General features: G+C 40.2%; 1 protein-coding gene across 3 annotated transcripts in view; it reads right to left on the bottom strand.

Moving 5' to 3' along the window:
- ica1 (islet cell autoantigen 1) overlaps positions 1–23,467 on the bottom strand; it is a 97,068-nt gene that overhangs the window by 26,237 nt on the left and 47,364 nt on the right. For all 3 annotated transcript variants that reach the window (XM_033045791.1, XM_033045772.1, XM_033045782.1), the window contains exons 7-12: positions 19,142–19,267; positions 13,579–13,677; positions 10,927–11,027; positions 5,419–5,468; positions 3,774–3,854; positions 3,617–3,676 (exon numbers count right to left, since the gene is read on the bottom strand). In XM_033045791.1, the coding sequence (XP_032901682.1) occupies positions 3,617–3,676; positions 3,774–3,854; positions 5,419–5,468; positions 10,927–11,027; positions 13,579–13,677; positions 19,142–19,267 (517 nt within the window). The remainder of the gene's footprint in view (positions 1–3,616; positions 3,677–3,773; positions 3,855–5,418; positions 5,469–10,926; positions 11,028–13,578; positions 13,678–19,141; positions 19,268–23,467) is intronic.

Here is a 23,467-nt window from a genome sequence, read left to right as displayed (position 1 = left end):
TCTCAGATACCCAAAGCATGCTCTACTCCACCACTTCTCCATCTGTGTCCGTTTGCCCTTTCTTTCTAATTCTGGACATTCGCAAGTGGTACAGGGAGTAAAGATTTCATAAGGGAATATATTGAATGATTGTATGGAGACAAAATGGGCTACAGATGCTAGAACCTGCAGAGAAAAACAAACTGCCTTGAAGAACAAAGCAGACCAAGCAGCAATTGTGGAGGAAAATGAGCAATCCATCCAGGTACTCTCTACTTGTGTTCACCTTTCCCATTTGCTCCTCGCCTCTTGTTACCGACACTCTTCACCTTTCCCCACCTGGGTCCATCTGCCCATCATCCAAACACCCATCTACTTGGGTTTCTCCTCCCATGGCAACATTTCCTATCCTCTTCCCCCTCGGCTCCACCCTCCATCATTTCCCCTGCGCCCCCATCTGATTCCACCCTTGACCCATTATCCTTTGTCTCACGCTACCCTCTCCATTGTGTATATACTGACCATGTTCCCTCCATCCTCTCAGTCCTGATGCAAGGTCTTAACCTAAAATGACAGCATACATTTGCCTCCACAGATATTTTGCAACCCACTGAATTCTTCCAGAAGGTTGCTTTTTCATCATCGAATCCATATTTGTTACGCTATTTTGTTGTATAAAATTCTTTAGAGTGCCGAATTCGATTTTTGTTATGTGGACAGCTGAGTCATTGAGAAACTGTGATATAATTCAAGGTCAGGATGGTGAGAGTTTTTGAAGCTGTTTAAGCTGTGGCAATACAAAGTAAGTGATGCCCTTGATTTCAGGTGGCTCAAAGTGAGGTGCAACAGTCCTGCTAAAAAGGCACTGCTTTGATCTCAAAATATTACAGCCCTTCGCGGTATGGGAAGTCTATACCTATAATGTTATCAACTCACAAGTTCAGGCCAGATGAGCAAAATGAGCTGTACTCCAAGCGAACACCTAGATATACTCGTAAATGATTATGGATTACTTTAAATAGTGCATGGAGCTGCTGCTTGCAGTACAGATACGATTTTCTCATCATAATCCACACACTGTGTTAGGTGCAAGTTTTTGATTCAGCATGGCAGGTATTGAAGTAATTACTGAGTACTTTAAGCAATTGCATAGTGAGTAGCACCATGAGTGTTGAAATAGTGCTGTTGTGAATTGTAATTCAAACAACAAACAGATGGGGACATCATGTTTAAATAAGATCTGTGCTTCACAATCTAATTACTAGCCACATGACTGTATCATATTTTGCTCTCTACTCATAAAAGTGTCAGGAAGGACAAGAACATTATCATGTTCCTCCTAATTTACAACCAAACATTTCAGATAGCTGGCTGTTTTTGTGATCAAGTTATTCATTTATTGAAATCAGGGTTGTGATTCAACTTTATTGACCACCAGGGGCACCATACGATTGGCAGCCTTGCCAACATTCTGTCTGTTTTTTCGTCTTTTTGTTCTTTTTAGTCTGTTTAAAAGTATGGTTTTGGAGGTTCTTAGTCTTTTTTAATTTTTTTATGAGGGGGAGGTGGGGAGAGCAAGGGGAAACTGTTTCTCAGTCACTTCCTGGTCAAGGATGCATCTATTCTACGAGTCGCATCTTCGCCCCCCGCCCCCACCATCTGGATTGGCGCGGCCTTTCCTGCCGGGGGCCGACCAGAGCTTCAGCAGCGGCGCAGCACTGAATTACCTTCACGGAGCGGGCAATGCCTTACTGGGGATCACCGTGTTGAATCTACGGAGTGTTGGTCCTGCTGCTTTAACATTGTGGAGCTGTAGTTGTGGAGCTTCTAGCCGCGGGCGGCGCTGACTTTAACATCGCGGAGTCCTGGGATCCTTTGCCGAGGGCTGCCAGTGTTGAATTTCCACCCAGCTCGGCCTGTGGACTTCAGGAGCCGCAGTCTCCAGTAAGAAGTGGCCGATTCGGAAACTCCAAGCCACTGAGAATGTTCCGACGTCGGAGTTCCAGTCATCCCGGCAAGAGGGCCCGAACATTGGGCCGCCGTGGCGGCGACTGCGGAGGGCTCAAAGGCCCCGACCACGGATGAACAAAGAGGAAGGTACACAAAATTGCTGGAGGAACTCAGCGGGTGCAGCAGCATCTATGGAGCGAAGGAAATAGGCGACGTTTCGGGCCGAAACCCTTCTTCGGTCTGAAGAAGGGTTTCGGCCCGAAACGTCGCCTATTTCCTTCGCTCCATAGATGCTGCTGCACCCGCTGAGTTCCTCCAGCAATTTTGTGTACCTTCGATATTCCAGCATCTGCAGTTCCCTTTTGAACAAAGAGGAAGATGACTGAACTTTATTGCCTTCCCTCACAGTGGGAAACATTGATTCCGCTGTGTGGGGATGTTCATGTTAAATTCTATTGTGTGTTGCGTTCTTTTATTCGTATGGTTGTATGGTAACTCAAATCTCACTGTACCAATTGGTGCATGTGACAATAAATGTAAACTAGAACTTGAAAATGGACAGGTGCAAAGTTTATGCATTAGTTAACATTACGACATAAATTTAATGTACAAAAATAATCCTGCGACTAAAGTTTAGGTCACATATTTTGGTAAATAGAGCTTGCTTTGATTCCAGTTATTTTATTGGAAACATCTTTAATGACCAAGAAAGCTATTACGCTGCATCACGTTGCAGCTCCTCTTCAGCAGTGTTTCAACACCAAAAGGTAGAGTTTAAAAACTGGGTACATCAATGGAGAGGTTGTGCCATAGATTAACTGCAGGTATTAACATGGAAGGCAAATTGCTTTATTATTGTTGGTAAATTATACATACCATGGCATATTCCTGAGATTTTTGCTTTCTAGAATCATAGAGCATGGAAACAAGCCATTCGGCCCAATTTGTCCATGCTGACCGAGATGGCCCATCTATGCGAGTCCCATTTGCCCGCATTTGATCCATATCTCTCTAAACATTTCCCATCCATGTTTCTATCCAAATATCTTACAAATGTTGCTTATAGACATGCCTCAACCATTTCCTCTGGCAGGTCCTTCAATATACTCACCACATTCTGTGTGCAAATGTTGCCCCTTAGGTTCCTATTATATATTTCCCCGAGCGTGGTTCCTCAAGAGTGAAAACATATTAGAAATCTATGCTTGTGAACGAATATATGTTTATATATATTTAATCTTTAGTCTGAAGAAGAATCCCAACCTAATCCTTGTCCTCCAGAGATATTGCATGCCCTGCTGAGTTACTCCAACATTTTCTGTCATTTTTGTAAACCAGCATCTGCAGTTCATGTATCTCTATGGCTATAAATTAGTTGACAGGGGGAAATGTGCAATCAATTGAGAACACTGGAGCATTGTAAGAATGTTTAGAGAAAGCAATGACAGTATACACATCTGTAATAATCCTTCAATGAAGATAAACAGATGCAGATGAATTCACCATATCTCTTCCGTAAATTAAATGTAAAGGATCGCACCCAACCTTGAATTGAATCGTATAAAGATAGCCATCTTACAGTTAACACTTTTTGAAAAAAAACACTACTTTGAACTGATGAATGACTAATTCACTTTCAGCTAAATCAATTACTTCAGATAAGTTGCGGCTTTTGTTTTGCACTCACCACTCAGAGACAATGTTGCCTTTTCTTCCTTTTTCAAATCTAACAAATCATCTATGGATTCTGTTGAGGGAAAGTTTTAGAAACAATTAACCGTCAAAGATCTCAACAAGAGAAAGGAGAAAGGAATGCCTGACAATAAATGCACTGAAAACGTTACCTGATTTATGCTGATTATTTGAAGATATTGGTTCCAAAGTTGAAAAGGTATCATTTCCCATTGCAGGAGACAGAGAAGTATCTGAAAAGGAACAAATAGAAATTCAGATTTCCAAAACTACAGTTACTCACCTGAAAAGTGCATTATCTCTGAAACTACTGAAGCTGAGGTTATACAAAATGTTTAGGGAGAAAATTTTAAAAATATCAACTACCATCAAGATAACTAAAAGAGTTCAACTAAAAATATTTTATATCCCAAATTAATAAATGTTTAAACAATGAAATTCCATTTCTTTATTTCAACTTTACTCAGTGTACAATGTAACTCTTAACACATTGTGTGTGGCACTATTTAAACCATTACTCTTCGTGCTCCACTGGTGGCTTTTCTTAAGTTAATGGGGAACCAGAACAGACACAGAATTTCATTCTAATGGACACCAATAACTAAATGGTGGGGGTTACTATTTAAAAAAAATAAGAACAGATGCTGGAATTGATTGAAATTACAGAGAAAGGCAAGATGACAAAAAAAATGTATTTTGTAAGACAACAAAAAATAATATTTTTCCAGAAGCTGGCTACAACATCTCCTTACATAACTAAACATGGGAGGGTCTAGGGAACAGCAATGCAGATCATTTTTTATGTTAAGGATCATATTTTATTTCTTACTTTTTCCATTTCTGATGCAAGTTATTAGTTGCAAAGAACTTGACAAAGCTTAAAAAGAACAACAGGGAACTTCTTTGTTCTGGTGGAAGACAGCCAGATTAATCGTTACAAAGCAAAAAGGGATTGTAATGGAACAAGAAAGAAAAGACAAGTCAGGAGTCAATGTAAATGGAAAATCAGAATCACTATCCGAAATGTTTTAATTCAGTGTCGAGTTTGGAAAGCACGATGTTGCAAGTCAAAACGTAAAATGGCATTCTTCCAGTTTATCATGAGCTGGACTGCAACAACGTGGAGATTTAGGAGAAAAGACCTGCACGCTGCAGCCAGCAGGGAATTCTCCATGCAACCACAGGCTACTCATCAGACGGATCTGGCTCAATGATTCTCTAGCAAGCAGAACAGAGGAAGTGAGAATGCTGCCCCCTTGTGTGGCTTAGCAAACTAATCTGGGAAAGGAAAACTCTAAGAACAACAATACAAAATATCCTCTCTGCCCAAATGACTATAAGAAATAAATAATAAAGAAACATCCAGCGATTTAGTAATAGTTCCTGATCGTTGATTGGCTGGTAACATAAAATTTGTACAAGGAGATTGAAAACCTTGTGGAAATCTTGTACTCCCCCTCCCCCATCCCCAAAGAAAATTATTGGAACATCAAATTATTGATCATTTGGTGTAGAGGGAAAACAAAACCCTACAAGATGACTTAAAGGAGTAAAATAAATATTTAAAAAGCAATACAAGGGGATGCAGAGAAATGCACAGTGGGCATTTCTCATGAATGAAGAGATGCACAGTGGGCTGATAAAGCACTTCTTTCTGAGCTTGAAACCTCATTCAGCACAATAACCTTCAGTCCTATTTGCAGAAATGCTGAAAGGTAAAGCATAACCTTTTCCTGTGTGATGCACATGAATGTCGCTGGTTTTACAAAGTAAGCTTTTCAAGATATAAAACTATACCTGAACTGTCAGATTCCTTGTTTTCCTTATCTTCTTTCAATGAGATAAGCCTGTCAGATGAAATAACAAAAAAAGTATAATTTATTAACTTGAAATTAATTCCATAATTTAAAAACTATGCATTAATTCTCAGCTTCTAAAAATGTATTTTAACAGAATGAGGAAGACATTAGGCAATTTTCAATATCCCTAATTTTCCATTAACTGAAAATTAGTTAAGGGTGACTACATTGGTGGTTTAGGGATCACATATAGGTCAGACTAGGTAAAGGTGGCAGATTTCTGACTATCCTCAAGCTTATGCAAAAGATTACGGGGGAAAGGATAACACTACTGTCCACAATGCCATGGACCTCCTTGCAGTGGAGTATTGGAGACTCCCCTTTTGGAATCCCTCCCTTCAATCCAAAATTGGATAGGATATTGGTCAATCCAAAAGCTATCAAAATCGAAATGTAATTGACGGTCACTTGTCATAAAAGGCAATTCACGGACAACAGACACATTCCACAGAAGTGCAGTCTACACGCTGTAGTAAAGCTGCCATCTATTTTAAACAATGATGCGTGCAAGATATATGTAGGGCCAGTTTATCAGAACCATTCTTTAGAATGTCAAGACCTTGAGGATGATTAGGAAAATCAAAGTCGTGACACATGGATCGGTACTGGGTTCACTGTTGTTCATTCTTTATATTAACAATTGGGAAATGAATGTAGCATAAGTTTGTGGATAACACCAATGGACAAATTTCATGCTGTTATTCTCCCCAACCATGTAACTTTTAAATATGGTAATTGTATCCATCTCTAGCACTTCCTCTGACATTGTTCTAAATATGTACTACCCTGTGTGAAAAAGTTGCTCCTCGTGTTCATTTTGAATATGGGAGGCGGAGAAGCATCTATGGCTACTAACCTTATCCATAACCTCCATGATTTTCTAAACCTCTATAAAGTAATCTCCTGAACTTCCTACATTCCAGGGGGGAGAACCCCCCCCCCCCCCCCACTCTATCCAGCTTATAACTCAAACTTATGGAATCGAGTAAGATTCCTGTAAATCTCCTCTGTACCATTTCCAGTTTCATGGCATCCTTCACTCTCTCCATAGCCATCCTGTCAATGAAGACAGGTTTGTGGATCCCCAGCTTTCCCTCCTGAAGTCAATAATCAGGTCCGTTGTTTTCCTGATGTTCAGAGCAAGATTGACATTCTGGCACGTTCAATCAGATTTTCAATCTTTCTCCTATACGCTGATTTATCATCACCCATTATTCGTGCAACAATAGTAGAATCATCAGCGAATTTAAAGGGTATTGGAGTTGTGTCTGGCCATGCAGCCATGGGTATAGAGCAGAGGACTGAGCATGATGCCTTGGTGCTCCTGAGTTGATGGTTTTGGAGGAGGAAGTATTGCTGCAAGATTGTGGTCTGCTGATGAGGAATTAGTCAGAAATTGACATAACATTGTGGACGCTGACATAATAACATGAAATTGAAGCTTGTCCAATCAGCTACAGATGTTAAGATTTTGCAAGGAAGATTGGTGGGAAAGTTGGGAAAAATCAGGAGGCTAGTTCTTTGCTCCACCCCAATGGGACACAAATTGGGTAATTTCAGCTTACATATTTGATGCTTCAGGGCTTTGTACAAAAGGTGTAATTATGCCATTCCCCGCTCAATGGCAACGCAGATAAAAGCAAAATAATGTGGATGCTGGAAATCCAAGTACAAAAATTACAAATCAGGCAAAATTATGGAGAGAAGCCGTTAACATTGCAGTTTGATGACTCCCACTCAAACACTATGTGGACTTCAAGTCTCCAAAAGGCACAAATGTAAGGAGATACAATACAAGGATGTGTCCTTTTTTTTACATGAAGGACGAGCAAAGCTCAGTTGCATACAATGTAAAGTTGGCACACATTTTATTATAAATTTATTACAAAACAGTCAAATGTAATTAAAGTGCAGCAGTCCTGCCATCATTTATTTTTACTTTTAGTTGTAGGATAATCCCAAAGAAAGACTTAAAGTAAGATTGCACATTTATTTAACAGAACTCTAGTGATGCAGTAGATAAACTAATTCCACGGCATAGTCAAGACAAAATACAGGGTGGCTAATCTCAGCTATGACGCACAACATTTTCATCAATTTCTAAATGATTGGGATGGAGGGAAATAAAAATGTAAATTAATTCCTTCTTAAAATAATCCTACGTAGCGTCCCCAGAACAAGAGTACAGCTGAGCTGTGATGGCTTTCATAATTTCAACTGACACTAATTTCCATTTAGATGAGTGAAGACTGCTGGTATATTTGGAGCCTTCAATCACTACTTTTAGAAGAATCAGTGTAAATGAAAGTGGGCAAACAAGCAAATATAGATTTGCCACCATGTAAGGACAGTATTCCAGCTATGTCAGAGAGTATGCCTTTTAACAAATTCCATTTTAGGGATATTTCCAATCCAACTTTTAATCTGTGGTGTTGCAATAAAGCACAATGCATTGCAAAAAATGTGAAGAAATAAAGTTTTTTTTTGGTTCAATTTTCTGTCAAACATAGTTTTCAAATACTTTGTAAAATATTCATAAAAACATAAAATGCATTATTCATTTCTGCTTCATAAATAATGCAGCAGTTTTCATTGTAAACTATTTAAATTATGCATTTCCAATTTCTCAATGCAACGTCTGCTGAGAAATCTCTCTGGTAAGTGGAAATTTAAATTTTAGTGTTAAACTGTGCCTTGATCCATTGCAATGCTACCAGCAAGACAACCATAATAAACAAAACCATTTGACAAAAATAATCCACATACATGCTATTCCACAAGAATATATTAAGATCTAAATATTATTCTGAGAAAACGGTTTCATTGGATCATACACATAACAACTTAGTAAAGAACCATGATAAGGAGATTTAAAAACAGTTGGCTTGAAGCAAACTATGTAATACTCCATGTTACAACAAATGACAACCAGCTGAAGCAATTAAAACTAAAACTATCAAAACATAAACAAAAACAATCAAATCTTAGAATTTAGACGTTAAAATTTATGCATTTCTTTATCTGACAAAAAATATTATATCCAAACAAGCACCATTGCAATCATTGCTGCACCAATTCTCTTGGGAGTGACACAAACAGCAGCTACTTCATTATACAAACAAAGTACCAAAAACCATGAAACAGACCAGAGATCGGAGTATGAGATGCAAACTGTCCCAATGGAATAAGGTTGTGCTTGGTCTCCTTGGTGGCACCATGATTGTTTGCAAAAGGGATCCAATTGATTCAGTAGGTCATCTACTGAACAAACCATGAGAGTTGGTTCAGCATCATGATATCAGCAGCTAGATGCAGGCCGAATGTAATGTGGCAAACCTGTCCTCATCCAACTATAGTTTCAGTGCAGCGTAACTCATGCTTAAACATTTCATTTTATTACAGCCTTCTTGACAAGTTTTTAAACAATTTACGAACCTTATATACAGACCATCTTTTTCTTCTGTTCAGTAAATTATTGGAAACAATTCTATTTTTATTTACACTCTTTCCAGATTGAACCTTTGTTCCTCTACTTGTCCCACCTCTTTTGGTTTGGTAAGTTAATCTCCTCTTGTCCCACCTCTTCATCACTTTGGTAAGTTAATATCCCCTTTATCAACTTTCCCTCCAAGAGCATTTGGTTATAATTGACATTTTCGTATTCAAAGGAAAAGTTTTAACCTCAAATATCAACTGTTTTCTTTGTTTCACACATAACAGCTTAATTTCCTGAGCATTTCAACATTTCCTGTTTTATTACAACTAATTCAGTTTTCTTTCCTGCACTAATCGAAACAATATTGTTTCACTCGAAAGCTTGCCATAAGCTCCCAATTGCCCACCATTACAGCACATAACAATATTTGTGTATCCATCTACTAGAATATCAGATTTCAGCCCTGAACTGGTTAAGTCTGAACTGGTTCCCATTAACGAACATAGAAGCAAGCCTCCACTCTTCACTTAATGACTGTTTCTTTATGAGAGACCGGCACCATCTGCGAGTCATATGTGTACAAATGAATTTTAAGCAAATTAAGCAAAACACAGTGCATGCCACATAACATGAATAACAATCTCTGGCCATAAGCATGTCACACACCACTTGAGTACCCAGAACAAATCTTCATAAGTGGGCAAATCGCACACATAGAACCTGTTTATTATTTAGCAACTGGGTATCATATTAAAACATCACAAAAATGTGTTGTGCAACATGAAAGAATTTCTAGTCGAAGGCACATGCGTCTGTCTGTGTGTAGCAGCCATGGCATAACAAAGCACTCCTTAGAAAATATATACAACACCCTTTTTGTGGCAAACCTCCTGAATTATTGAACTTCTTTCTCAATTGGGATAACAGCTTTTGCTGCAGACCTGACATCTGTGTGAAGAAAAGGATCCAACTTCAAATTTCCAGGATGGGAAGGTTTCAGTTTCTGCTATATTTACTCACATTCCAAATCTGAACAAAAGACAACACAAATCCTCCTACAACAGCAACATTTATATTTCTGCGTTCACAATCCTAACTTAGAGGAATGGCCATCAGATGCAAAAATGACATTTCTCCTTCTTATAATTTCCCTCATTCCTCAAGGATGCACACATGCAGATTTGTGTACTGGCACGGCCTGAGAGCTGCAAACTCTTCAGAAGTCCATAGGTTCTAGGAGCAGAATTAGGTCAGTCGGCCCATCAAGTCTACTCCGCCTTCAATCATGGCTGATCTATCTTTCTCTCTCAACTTCATTCACTTGCCTTCTCCCAATAATCCAACACTCTTACTAATCAAGAATCTGTTAATCTCAGTCTTAAAAATATCCATTGACTTGACCTCCACTGCCGTCTATGGCAATGAATTCCACAGATTCACCACCCTCTTACTAAAGAGTCCGACTAAGTTCACCCTACTGGACTCCATGGAATATCCCATGGAGCAGTAGAGGAACACCAGAAAGCTCCGGCAGCATTGTACCAGATGCTTTTGCTAACTTGAACGCTCACCACTAAAGGATCTCAGGACCTCAGCAAAGTAGCAAAGGTATTCAATAGAGGTTCTGAAACCATGGCAAAGAGCAATTCCAATGTTTTTCAGGAAACCCAGCCCTCCTCGTATTTCAACAATCCCATCATTTGTAAATCAGGCTGGGAGTGCACCACCAACATTCAGAAAAGCTAGCAAAAAGTGAAATACACAGGTACAAATACCTATTAGGTTATATTGGCTTTGCAATTGCTCCAATTCAACGTGGAAGTTACAGCTCGATGGTATGAAATATTTAAGACTGAATCTTATTCCTTATATGGAAGTTCAGTTACAGCAAGAATGGTGTGAGTATGCAAACCAAGTTCTTTTCAACCTGTCTAGCTGAATTCTACTCCTTTTCCTTAAAATCTATACAAAATCTATACAAAAATCTATACAAAATCTATACTAACTTACTCATCATCTTTATCAGATGCGTCCTTTGTTGCATTATTCTTTGCATTATTGTCGTCTTGTGATACCTGTTCCAACAATTTATTTACAGGTCCTTGTAAAATCTGCAAAAAATGAGATTCACCGAATATTATACATTCACCATAGTTTCAGCACATTTAAAGTGTTGCTGCACGAAGATCTGTCTAATTGCAATCAAATAAATTGACTATAGGGTCAATTAAATGATCCTACATCTCATAATAGAATATACTCTCGAGAGAAGGGGCATGAAAGTGGCATTTTATGAGTCCACTGTCACCCCTTTTATCTTGCACAATAATCATATTGAGTTATTTACTCAAATATTCCATCTTGGTTTCCACCTTGGTCAGCATGGACGAATAAGGCTGAATGGTTTGTTTCTGTGCTACATAGCTCCAGGACCTAGACCATATTACTCCACCTAACCTGTTGCTTGATCTGCACATTTAAAAATTATCCAAGATTGCCTTAAACCTCTCACCCTCCCTTTGCTCTTCTGCTAAAATATTCTTAAATATATCTCCATGCCTTTACTGACATTCTCTTGATGTCTGTATTGTTCGGCTTAGTGTTTATATATATACTGATAACACATTTGTGCCTACATTATGTTCATTTGATGACAAAAGCCACATTTGAGGCTTTCAATATCCTGGGTTTGTCCCCAACCCCAAATGTTATCTCAGTGACAACTATCAGAGCATCAAAGAAAATGCTTTCCATCCTGGAAACAGTATTGTTCTGTGCAACATTCTTCTCCTCCAGCTCCTACTTTGTGCGTTCTTGAACAAAGAGACATTTGCTGATGCGTATGGAGTGCGGTTGGGAATGTTTCCAGTGTACAGCTCAAATCTGGCTGATGCAGTTGCCGGCCTGAATTAAAAATAGGACAAATCAACAATGATCGGGTGGACTAACTGTTGTGTCTTTGTAAATTGTGGTCAGCTTTGCAAAATACCAAAGGAGTGAAGGTCTCTTAGTCTGTCAAAACATGTTAGAAACATCAGAGATGTTCAAAAATAATGCAGCACAGGGGCCCTGGAAATGTTTGTGCACAGCCAGAGCAATGCAACATCTTTCTTCACCAGATTGTTCCCCAGTTATCAAGCAATGAAATCCCCCCCCCCACTGTTACCAACTTTACCTTTGTTCAGGCTCCGCTGCAAGCCAACATATGGGATCCAGCAACTATGCAGAGTGACAAATCCACTGGTACCTGTCAACCAGGTCATCTCTAACTAGTGGCAGCAAATCTAGGATACCTAGCCTGAGGCTCTAAGATCAGTCGAACTTAGGCCTGGGTCTTCACACAGTGGTGGAAATCTAGACCTTTCACAAACATTTATTTTTCCACATTCATTTTCAAGAAATTATAGGCTGGTGACCCTTCTATCGGTGATTGGAAAATCATTGCAGTAGATTCTTAAGGATAGGATCTATTCACACATAGAAAACAATAGACTTTTTTGGGATTGTCACATCTCACATTTTGTACAAGGGAGGTCACGTCTTATGAACTTGATTGATTTTGAAGAGGTGACAGCTATTATTGATGACGATAGGTGATGGAGGTTATGAACACAGAGTTTAGTAAAGCTTTAGACAAGGCCCTGCACGATAGAATGATCCAGAAGATAAAGGCACATGGGATCCATGGAGTCTTAATAGATTGGATTCCAAATTAGCTTGGCCGTAGCAGACTGAGGACACTGATGAAGGAGTGTTATTCTGACTGTCTTTCCTAAGCATTAGTGTTAGGAACTTTGTTGTTTGTGATATATATATAAATATATAAATGATTTTCACAAACGGTACAATGACTTTTTCCTTATATTCTGGGCGATACTCTATGGTGTTCCAGTCTGATGAAGGATCCGTAGCTCAGAGCATCACATGAACCAACCTCCCTGTCATTGACTCCATCTACACTTCACGCTGCCCCACCAGCATTATCAAGCACCAGTCTCACCCCAATAACTATTTTCTCCCCACTCCCATCAGGCACGAGGTATAGAAGTTTGAAAATGCATACCTCCAGATTAAGGGACAGTTTCTTCCCAGTTGTAACGAGGCAACTGAACCTTCCTCTCACCAGCTACAGTGTGATCCTGACCTCCCATTTACCTCATTGGAGTCCTTTTAACTATCTTCAATTGGACTTTATTGGACTTTATTTTGCATTAAATGTTGTAGCCTATATCTTTTATCTGTATAAGGTGGATGGCTTGTGTTTTCTTTGACTCTTATAGCACGTAACAAAAGATTTTCACTGCACCTCGGTACAGGTGACAATGATAAATGAAACTAAACTAAAACCCAAAACATCGTCCCTCCATTCCCTCCACAGATGATTCCTGACCCGCTGACTTCTTCAAACACTGTGTTTTACTTAAGCTCCTAACATCTGCAGTTCCTCGTGTCTTTTTCTCTCTATGGTATTGTAATATTTGCTTTGTTAATGTCTTTCAGTCCAAGTATGTTTACTCATAAATGTAGTTCTAATAATCTCAAAAGCATTGGAGACCCTTTTCACCATAGGGAAGAGAAAACGAAACAAGGAAAAGTTAATAGATTTCGCCCCAAAATTTTCGTAGAGCAATAATGAACAAGCAAATGTAAATAGACATTTACCTTCAACATTGCAAACTCGTATGGCTGGTATCCTTTGAAACTTTCATGAATAGCTGCCATGGTGTGGGATGTCTTTTCCCAAAAATGCAGTAATGTCGTCTGAATCAGGAAAAAGAAGCAAACATTTAATGTAGTACCATTGTTAATGTTTTCACTACTTATATTTATCTGCCAAGTACTGAATATATAATACAGGATTTGAAAGTCACAGATCTCCAAATACCCCTTTGGCTTAATTCAGTAACGGGTAAGTTGCAAATCAAACTCAAGAGTAAAATAGTATACACAAGTTTTTGACAGCCACCCCTTTCAGATTTTTGGATTAATAGTATGGAAGAAGCAAATTTGCTTGACAGCTCCAGCAATGTCTTCGGTGTGCTCTTTGTGCAGTTTGCATATTCCCCGTGCAGGCATGTCACAATACTTACCTTCAGCGGTGCTGCAGTTCTGCCACTGGCTGTGTGCACGACTTTGGCGCCTTTGAGGGGGGGGCGGGAGATTAAAATGCCGTTTTCTCCTGCCTGTCCGAGATATATTTTCTTGGGCTGCTAGCTGATGCCGAAAAATTGTTCCGACTTGCGTTCTCGGAAGTTTAAAAAAAAAATCGCGGGACAATTTAATCGCTGGAGTCAAATAAAAAGGCGACTTCTAACGCTGTCAACGCTGACAACGGGACGGATCTCACGTAGATGATAACGTTGCAGGGAAGAGGCTAGTATGCAAGTACAAGGAATTAGGAAAGATAGCCGAACGTTACAACTTAATGGTCAGGAAATTGAATTCAAAGTCAAGAGCTTACACTTGAACTACATTGGGCATTGGTGAAAACACAGTATATAGAACTATAGAGTCAGAGCTATACAGTATGGAAGCAGGCCCATTGACCCAACTTGTTCATGTCAACAAAGTCATCATTCTGGACGTCCTATTTGCCTGCATTTGACCAATATCCTGCTAAACGCTTCCTATCCCTATATCTGTCCAAATGCCTTTTGAAAGTCCCAATTGTATCAGTTTTTGTATCGTTCCAGATATGGGCTGCCCTCTGATTGAAAATGTTGCCCAAGTCTCTCTTAAATCTCCCCTCTCTTGCTTTAAGTTTATGTCCTCTAGTTTTATAACCTTCTATATGAGGAAGAAGTTCGAGAATTGACTTTATCCATGGTTTTATGATCAATAAGTTCACCTCCAGCCTTCCATGTTCCAAATAAAAAAAGTCCCATCCTATCCAACCTTCCGCTACAATTCAAGATCACATGTCCAGGCAACATCCCAATGCATTTCTTCTGCATCTTTTCCAACTTAAGGACAAGCTTCCTGTGACAGCACTCCAAGTGTGGTCTTACCAACATCTTGTACGTTGTATCACGATGTCCCAAGTTTTGTACTCAATACCCTTCCCAATGAAGGTAAGCATAACAATTGGCTATTTCACCACACTGTCCACTTGACTCATCACTTTCAGGGAACTATGTAAACATGCACCTGTACTACTAGATCTCTTTTCTGTAACACTCTGCCATTTACTGGTTTATATATCTGGAGTACAGTGTACAGCATTGAGCTTCTTCTTTAAAGAATGATGTTAATGTCTTGAATACAGTTCAGTGAAGGTTCACCACACTAATATCTGAACTGAAAGGACACAAAGTGCTGGAGTAACTCAGCAGGTCAGGTGGCACCTCTGGAGAAATTGGACAGAAGACGTTTCAGGTCAGGACCCTTCTTCAGAACTAGGTGGGTTTTATCAGCTTGTCTGCCCTGGAGTTCATCAGAGTAAATGAACACTTGAGTGAAACATACAAGATTCTTAAGGGTCCTGACAAGGGGAAACGCATAGATATTGTTTCAGTTTGTGAGAGAGTCTGTAACAGGGGACAATGGCTTCACCTCCATCATAGACGATAGGGCTCTAAATTGCACCTGTAATTCGTATGCTCACTCTTTCCCCTTCATCCAGAGCAAGGAGAGGATTCCCTTTATACTCACCTTCCACCCATCAGCCTCCAAATTCAAAAGGTCATCTATCTATCTATCTATCTATCTATCTATCTATCTATCTATCTATCTATCTATCTATCTATCTATCTATCTATCTATCTATCTATCTATCTATCTATCTATCTATCTATCTATCTATCTATCTATCTATCTATCTATCTATCTATCTATCTATCTATCTATCTATCTATCTATCTATCTATCTATCTATCTATCTATCTATCTATCTATCTATCTATCTATCTATCTATCTATCTATCTATCTATCTATCTATCTATCTATCTATCTATCTATCTATCTATCTATCTATCTATCTATCTATCTATCTATCTATCTATCTATCTATCTATCTATCTATCTATCTATCTATCTATCTATCTATCTATCTATCTATCTATCTATCTATCTATCTATCTATCTATCTATCTATCTATCTATCTATCTATCTATCTATCTATCTATCTATCTATCTATCTATCTATCTATCTATCTATCTATCTATCTATCTATCTATCTATCTATCTATCTATCTATCTATCTATCTATCTATCTATCTATCTATCTATCTATCTATCTATCTATCTATCTATCTATCTATCTATCTATCTATCTATCTATCTATCTATCTATCTATCTATCTATCTATCTATCTATCTATCTATCTATCTATCTATCTATCTATCTATCTATCTATCTATCTATCTATCATCTTGACCACTTCTGGTCTGCATTGTAATTAAATTTGTGCAAAAAAACTACCCAATATCGCTAGGATTGTTTCGCCACGTTACTCACCGTTCTCCTCTGCTCCAAGCCACCAAGTTTTGTTCCGATCGGTGAAATATGAGAAAGGTTATGAAGGTTTAAAAAATCATAGGATCAGCAGATTGGTCTTCTCGCCTGTCAGTCACCATGAAGATAAAGTCCCTTCCGGCACCCGCTGGAGAATAAAGCCCCAGAGGCAGGGCTGAGTAAACAAGCCGTGCTGATTGAGTCTGCAAGAGTGGAGTCGAGAAAGCCGCTGTGTGGAGTCGAATAAGCCGCTGTGTGGAGTCGGGTAAGACGCTGTGTGGAGTCGGGAAAGCCGCTGTGTGGAGTCGGGAAAGTCGCTGTGTGGAGTCGGAGAATTTCGCTCGCTAGAATTTAAGAAATTGAGGGGGGATCTTATAGAAACTTACAAATTCTTAAGGGGTTGGACAGGCTAGATGCAGGAAGATTGTTCCCGATGTTGGGGACGTCCAGAACAAGGGGTCACAGTTTAAGGATAAGGGGGAAATCTTTTAGGACCAAGATGAGAAATACATTTTTCACACAGAGAGTGGTGAATCTCTGGAATTCTCTGCCACAGAGTGTAGTTGAGGCTAGTTCATTGGCTATATTTAAGAGGGAGCTAGATGTGGCCCTTGTGGCTAAAGGTTTCAGGGGGTATGGAGAGAAAGCAGCTACAGGATACTGAGTTGGATGATCAGCCATGATCATATTGAATGGCGGTGCAGGCTCGAAGGGCCGAATGGCCTACTCCTGCACGTATTTTCTATGTTTCTATAGAAGGTGCTGTGTGGTGCCCCTCCCTCCCACACCCCCCCCCCCCCTCCCCCATAGACTCCCCCTCCTCCCCACATCCCCCCATCCCCCTTCCCCCCTCCTCCTCCCCACACACCCACACCTCCCTTTATCCCTCCCACTTCCCCCACCCCCCACACCACCACCTCCCCATCACCACCCCAGCCCACCCCCATTCCTCCCCCATACCCCCCCCCCGCACCACCCACACACCACCCACACCCCTCCTCTGCCACACCCCCACAGCACCCCCCCTCCCCCACACCACCACCCCCTCCCACACCACACCCCCCTCCCCCAAACCACCACACCATGGTGGAATACTGCATTGGGGAATGGGTTGCATTGGGGGACCAGGCCTCCCGTTTGACTGGGACCCAACTTCAATATAACTTCCACCTCTTTTGACATATTCCACCATCAGAGACAAAGTTTCCTTCTCTTTCAGCATTTTTAAGGTATTATCCCCTCCTAGCTCTGGAGCTGTCAAAATCGCGAAGGGCTTGAGGGGCAATAGACATGGTAAATAGCAGGCTGGGTAATCAAGCTTAGCTTTACAGTGATAGGGGAAAGATATAATAGAAATTTAATGGGCAAACGGTTCACAAGGAGGATGGAAGGAGTGTGTATGGAACAAGCTCAGAAGAAGTGGCTGAAGCAGGTAAAATAACAACAGTTAAGAGACATCTGGACAGGGTATATGGATAAGAAAGGTATATGGACCAAATGCAGGCAAATGGGACTAGCTTAGATGAGCATCTTGGTCTGCAAAGGGTCGTCTTCCATGCTTTAGAATGATTACTTTATGACTAGACACGTCAAAGAGTCATGAAAGGAAGTCATAAATTCATGGTCAAGAACAAGGTTACATGCAGCTGATGGTCTTGGCACAAAGACCTCCTGAGGAAATGAAGGCAGAGAAGGGCTGTTTCCTCCACAACATCCTTGTTTGCTCTTTCACCCCACTAACATCCTGTCTTCTTAACATGACACCCTTCCAGTTGAATTGATACGCATTTTCTGCCTCACCTGGAAACCAAATGCACTAAAATTCTAAACACTTTGGGATCAATATCAAACCCACACATAACAGTTGAGAGAACCCAAATAAAAAATAATTCTTAAATAGCAAATCAAAATCAGACCAAATTCCCACATTGAGCTTTGTCCTGTTGTGCAAGTTAGGCCTCCGTCAATCTTATTTAATTGATATGTTCAGCAGGACCTCTGTGCCTCCAGACTCCACCTCCAAATCAAACCCTCCCACATATTTCCAACCATGTAAATATTGAAGCATTTGTCTCAATATATCACAAGCAAATTTCACAATTTATCCACCAAGTATGCAGTTTTATTAAGGACAGAAATTGCGGAAATACAGCCTCATTCATGTGTTATCATTTTTGTGCCTTGGCAAAATAACTCCTGCTTTACAACAAAAAGAGGCATCATATCTCTGGAGCAGGTCAGCGGTTAGACTCCGGCTCATTAAGTTAGGAAACGCAGAAAATTCAACCCAATTCCCAACGTATGGATGATGTCGCAACTCTGGTGCAGATTAAGGTTTACAGTTTAAAAGAAGCTGATTGGTCACCAAATTTGTGAATTTGAAATGTACGTTTTCAAATTTTTCTTAATTGATTTCAGCTTTACAATTGACCAGCATCCATAAACTAAAATCATAGAGTTATCATATGAAGGTGAACATTTGCTTATGTTCACTCAGTCACAATGACAACTTACTTAAACCCCGAAACAATGCAAAAGTTCAACAAATTTAAGTTTCAGTCTAATTTTGGCAATGTAACGATTGAAGATGAAAATACAATTTGGCTCAGATCAGTGCATTTTACTGTTGCATAATTATTCTCACTCCACAATAATAGTAAAGTTGGCTGAGATGAGGGTAATAAATTTTTACTTTTCAGCAGCTCATTGAATTTGTTGATTATTACAAGCACCTCTCATGATAAGAATAGGAAGCTCCAGTGCTTTTACCTGATAAGTTGCTAAAATGTGAGAAAGAAGATTGCAACGACTTGCTCCAAGTAAGTCTACTTTCTGGCACACGTCATTCTTTATTTTGTCAAAGTGAATCTTCGTATGACGAACTTGACCTTGAACCTTAAATTATACAGAAACCTTAAATTATACGTCATGACAACTTTGAACAAAAGCCACAAAAAATAAAAATCTCAATATATGTTTAAGAAACATGTGGCAAATGAAACTGACCCAGAAAGCATTTGACAAGATATTCACACAATTCTAAGTAACAAGGACATATTTTGGCTTGGAGAGAAGATTGGCACAGAAAGCAGTGAATAGGGATAAGTGGATCGTTTTCTGGGTGGCAACGTATGACCAAGGGGATATCTCAATGATCAGTCATGGGAGTGCAAATTTACATGCGTATAATGCCTAGAGAAAGAAAGTGAATATACTGTAGGCCGATTTATAAAGAAGGAATGGAAGAAGGTCCTTCAGCCTAACTTGCCCATGCTGACCAAATCCCCCATCTGCACTCGTCCTACCTGCCTGTGTTTGGCCCATATCCTTCTAAACCTTTCCTATCGATGTACCTGTTCAAGTGCCTTTTAAATGTTGCCTCAACTACCTCCTCTGACAGCTCTTTCCATATAGCCATCACCCTCTGTGAATTTGTGGACAATACAAACAAAAGGGGATGGCAAGTTTCAAGGAGGATCCAAACATTTACAGAGCAGTGAATGGGAAAAGGTTGGCAAATTAAATATAATGCAGGAAAATGTGAAGTTGTTTTTTTTAAAATAAATTAATATTAAGTGACAAAAATATGAAGTGACAAAAATCTGATGCAGCATTAAGAGATTATAGGTCTTTGTGCATGAAGCACAGAAAGCCCCTGCACACCAATGTAACAGACATTAGGAAATGCCAATGGAATGCTAGAACATATAGTACAGATAGTGCAGACACAAAGTGCTGGATTAACTCAGTGGGTCAGGCAGCATGTCCGTAGAACATGGATAGGTGACATCTCAAGTCGGAACCCTTCTTCAGACCTAGGTCTGAAGGAAGGACCCGACCCGAAATGTCAGCTATCCATGTTCTCCAGAGATGCTGCTTGACCCACTTAATCCAGCAGTTTGAGTCTGTTTTTGTAAACCAGCATCTGCAGTTACTTTTGTCTGCGTAGAAAAGTACAGCACAGGAACCGTCCTTGCTACCAACAATGTCTGTACTGACCACAAAGGTAATAATACACTGCACATCTGCCTGCATGAAGTCTATATCTTTCTGTTTCCAGCCTGTTTATATACCTCTTGAAGGATGCTATTATATCTGCTACCGCGACCTCGTCAGCAGCTTGTTCCAGGCAATTATCACATTATAAAAATCTTGCCTCGTAAATCTCCTTTAAACTTTATTTTTCTCATCTTAATACTACGCCCTTGTGGTGGTCCCTGGTGGTCAACCACTTGTGTTGCGAACCCTCAGCTCTGAGGCTTGGGTCACGTGAAAAATAAAGGAGCAATTAGTGTTTAAAAAATGTTGAGATTCTCTCTCCTGTCAATCAGACCATGAAAGCCATGCCTCTTCTGGTGGGAGGGGGGAGGGACTATAAAACTCAGAAGTGTGGGCGTGGAAGATGGGGGAGGGAGAGGTCACGGCTTGCTGTCTTTAGTGGCCTTGCACCCTGCTTGAAATGGTATGAAACTGCACGAATTTGGTGGCCTTGCACTGCTTGAAGTCAGGCACGTGCCGTCAGGGTAGGCAAGGCCCTGACTAAAATTATGAAATGGGAATTATTAAATATAAATCGTAAAGGCATGGGAGAATTATGTACAGTGCGAGTTTCTTGGCGGGTTTTTCAAATATGGATTGTCATTATTTTAAGAATATCTTAGGAAACAAAGAGTGAAGAATGGAGTTCATGTACCAATAACATGGTAAGTACAGCGCGCTCAATAGACCAATTGAGGTTACTCGGTTGTCGGAATTTAAGGATTTGCAAGAAGAGGCTGATATGAGCGAAGCCGGCGAGCGGCGGGTGAGGTGTTCAGATGGAGAGCACTGCCAGAGGTGAGCGGGCCGGCAGAAGGCGCTGAAGTGGCAGCCAGTTCTGCTGTCGGGTCTCAGCGGCCGCTCGCAGTCACCCGAGCTGTTTCCTTCCCCGGAAGTGGCGGCCAGTTCTGCTGTCCATGCCCGGAGCGTTGCGGCAACGGTGAGTGAGTCTGACATGATCTCTGACCCCCTCCTTCTCAACACTCCTGCCCTCCCTGCATCTTTAACCCCTGGCACAGACTCTCCACACGCTGTGAAAGGAACTCTCCATCCAATTGGTCCCTTGAATTGGTATTGTCATTCAATAAGATGACAACTGATTCAACGTTCTGGTGTGCTCCCGATTTTCCCACCATCTCTCCACCTGCCTTCATCCTCCGTCCCCCACCCATTCAGTAATTAAAAAATGAAGGAGATTTAGAAGCCTTGGGGAAATTGAATTGTTACTTATTTTTATTTTTTACGGATAGAACAATCTGCGCATGCGCAGTTTAAGATTTTTTTTTTAAAAGCCGACTGACTGCCTACCTTGAGTAATTACTCACGGCATGTGCCTGCTTGAAGTGGTAAGAAACTGCACTTGAATTTGGTGGCCTTGCACCTTGCTTGAAATGGAATTTCAAGGAATAGCCGTGAGTCAACTGCCAGCTCACCAGCCGCGAGTGAGTGAGCTGCCAGCACAACAGGCTTGAGTGACTGAGCCGCCAGCCCATGAATCCATTCAGCCCACAATGTCCATACTAGCCCTCTGGAAATCAGTCCCTTCAGCCCACAACACCCATACTAGCGCTCCAGAAAGCCCCCCACCACACTGGCCACCAATATTGGAATTGGTGGAGAGGTGGAATATTGCGTTGGGGAACCAGCCCCGTGTGATGCTGGGACCCAACGGGTCCCACAGTCTAGTTAAGTATAAAACTGTGGTTAAATGGGACGTAGATGGGGCACCTTGGTTGGTATGGATGATTTGGGCCTTTGGGACTGTTTATGTGCTGAACAACTCTATGACTAATACAATAGAGCATAGTTTTGAGATAGGAGATTTAAAAGGCCTCTGAAGATTAGACTTTTTTTATTTTTTAAAGAGGCATTTGATATTTGGAACATGCTGCCAGAGGTGATGGTGGAAACAATTACTACATTTAAGAGGTATTTGGACAGACATTTAAATAGGTAAGCAAATGGGAAAAATGTAGATGGGCAAAAAGGGCAATGACACGGTGGGATGAACAACCTGTTTCTGTGTCGTGCAACTCTTTTAAATGAGAGACACCGAACTGCCCTTTGAAAATTGCCACAGAGCTATTCAAGTACAATTAAGGATGATCATAAAAGGAGAGTTTTGCCAACAACACACACAACCAGCACATGCATAATGAGAAAGTGCCATTGAGTTACTAAGAATACTTGCAACAGACCATTAATTTGTAATAAACTATTTTAACTCCAGACCATTTGTGTACAGATGGTACATACTGAAGCCTCAAACCACAGTCTCAAAAGTGTCATGACAGAGTTCATATGAATTTCTCCAATTCTCTCGATCATGTCTGCAACTCCCTATTTTGTGGAAAATTTTGAACAAGAGCTGTTTGCTAGTTCAGGCCAGGGTCAAGCTGTGTTGACTAGAGGCAGGATGAGCAAAATCTGTTTGGTAAATAGTTCAGTTCATTTCAAATTAATTCAAGTTTATCATCATATGCATGAATGTTAAGATACAAGTACTATGAAAAATTCTTAGGTAGTCATGATAAGCATGAGAGGTGTTTTTAGTGTTTTGTGTTCTAGAACAAACAGCCATAAAGAAAGATGATTCAATTGTGACTTTTGAAATTAGGCAAGATATAGTTACAGAGGAAATAAAAAAAATCAGGAATACAGAGCAAGGGTATAAGAGACGGACTCATTGGCAAAGAAGTTACGAGGATAATAGCCTTTTTTGCATTGTAGAATTATCTGTTCTATAGAATTTTATCATGAAAATCCAAGTCAGTTTATCTAATGCAGCTGCGATATTATTGATGGGGTCAATAATATTTTGCTAACTGATGTTGTTAATTGTGCATGGATTTCTATCTCTTTCTGAAAATGACATTCTACAGAATTTAATGTTTGTGATGTACAACCAGCCATTTATTGCCATATCTGACTGGATTATATTGAGAATTATGTAGCACTGTTCTTCTCTTCCAAATCTGTTCACTACTCCAAGGAAATATTGGCAATGTGAATATCAATAACTGATTCCATGTGGGTGGCACAATGGCGCAGCTGGTC

The sequence above is a fragment of the Amblyraja radiata genome, chromosome 2 (genome assembly GCF_010909765.2).
Source record: "Amblyraja radiata isolate CabotCenter1 chromosome 2, sAmbRad1.1.pri, whole genome shotgun sequence".
NCBI lineage: Eukaryota > Metazoa > Chordata > Chondrichthyes > Rajiformes > Rajidae > Amblyraja > Amblyraja radiata.
Note: the sequence above shows the minus strand (reverse complement) of the source record. Positions and strands in the feature narration are given on the sequence as shown.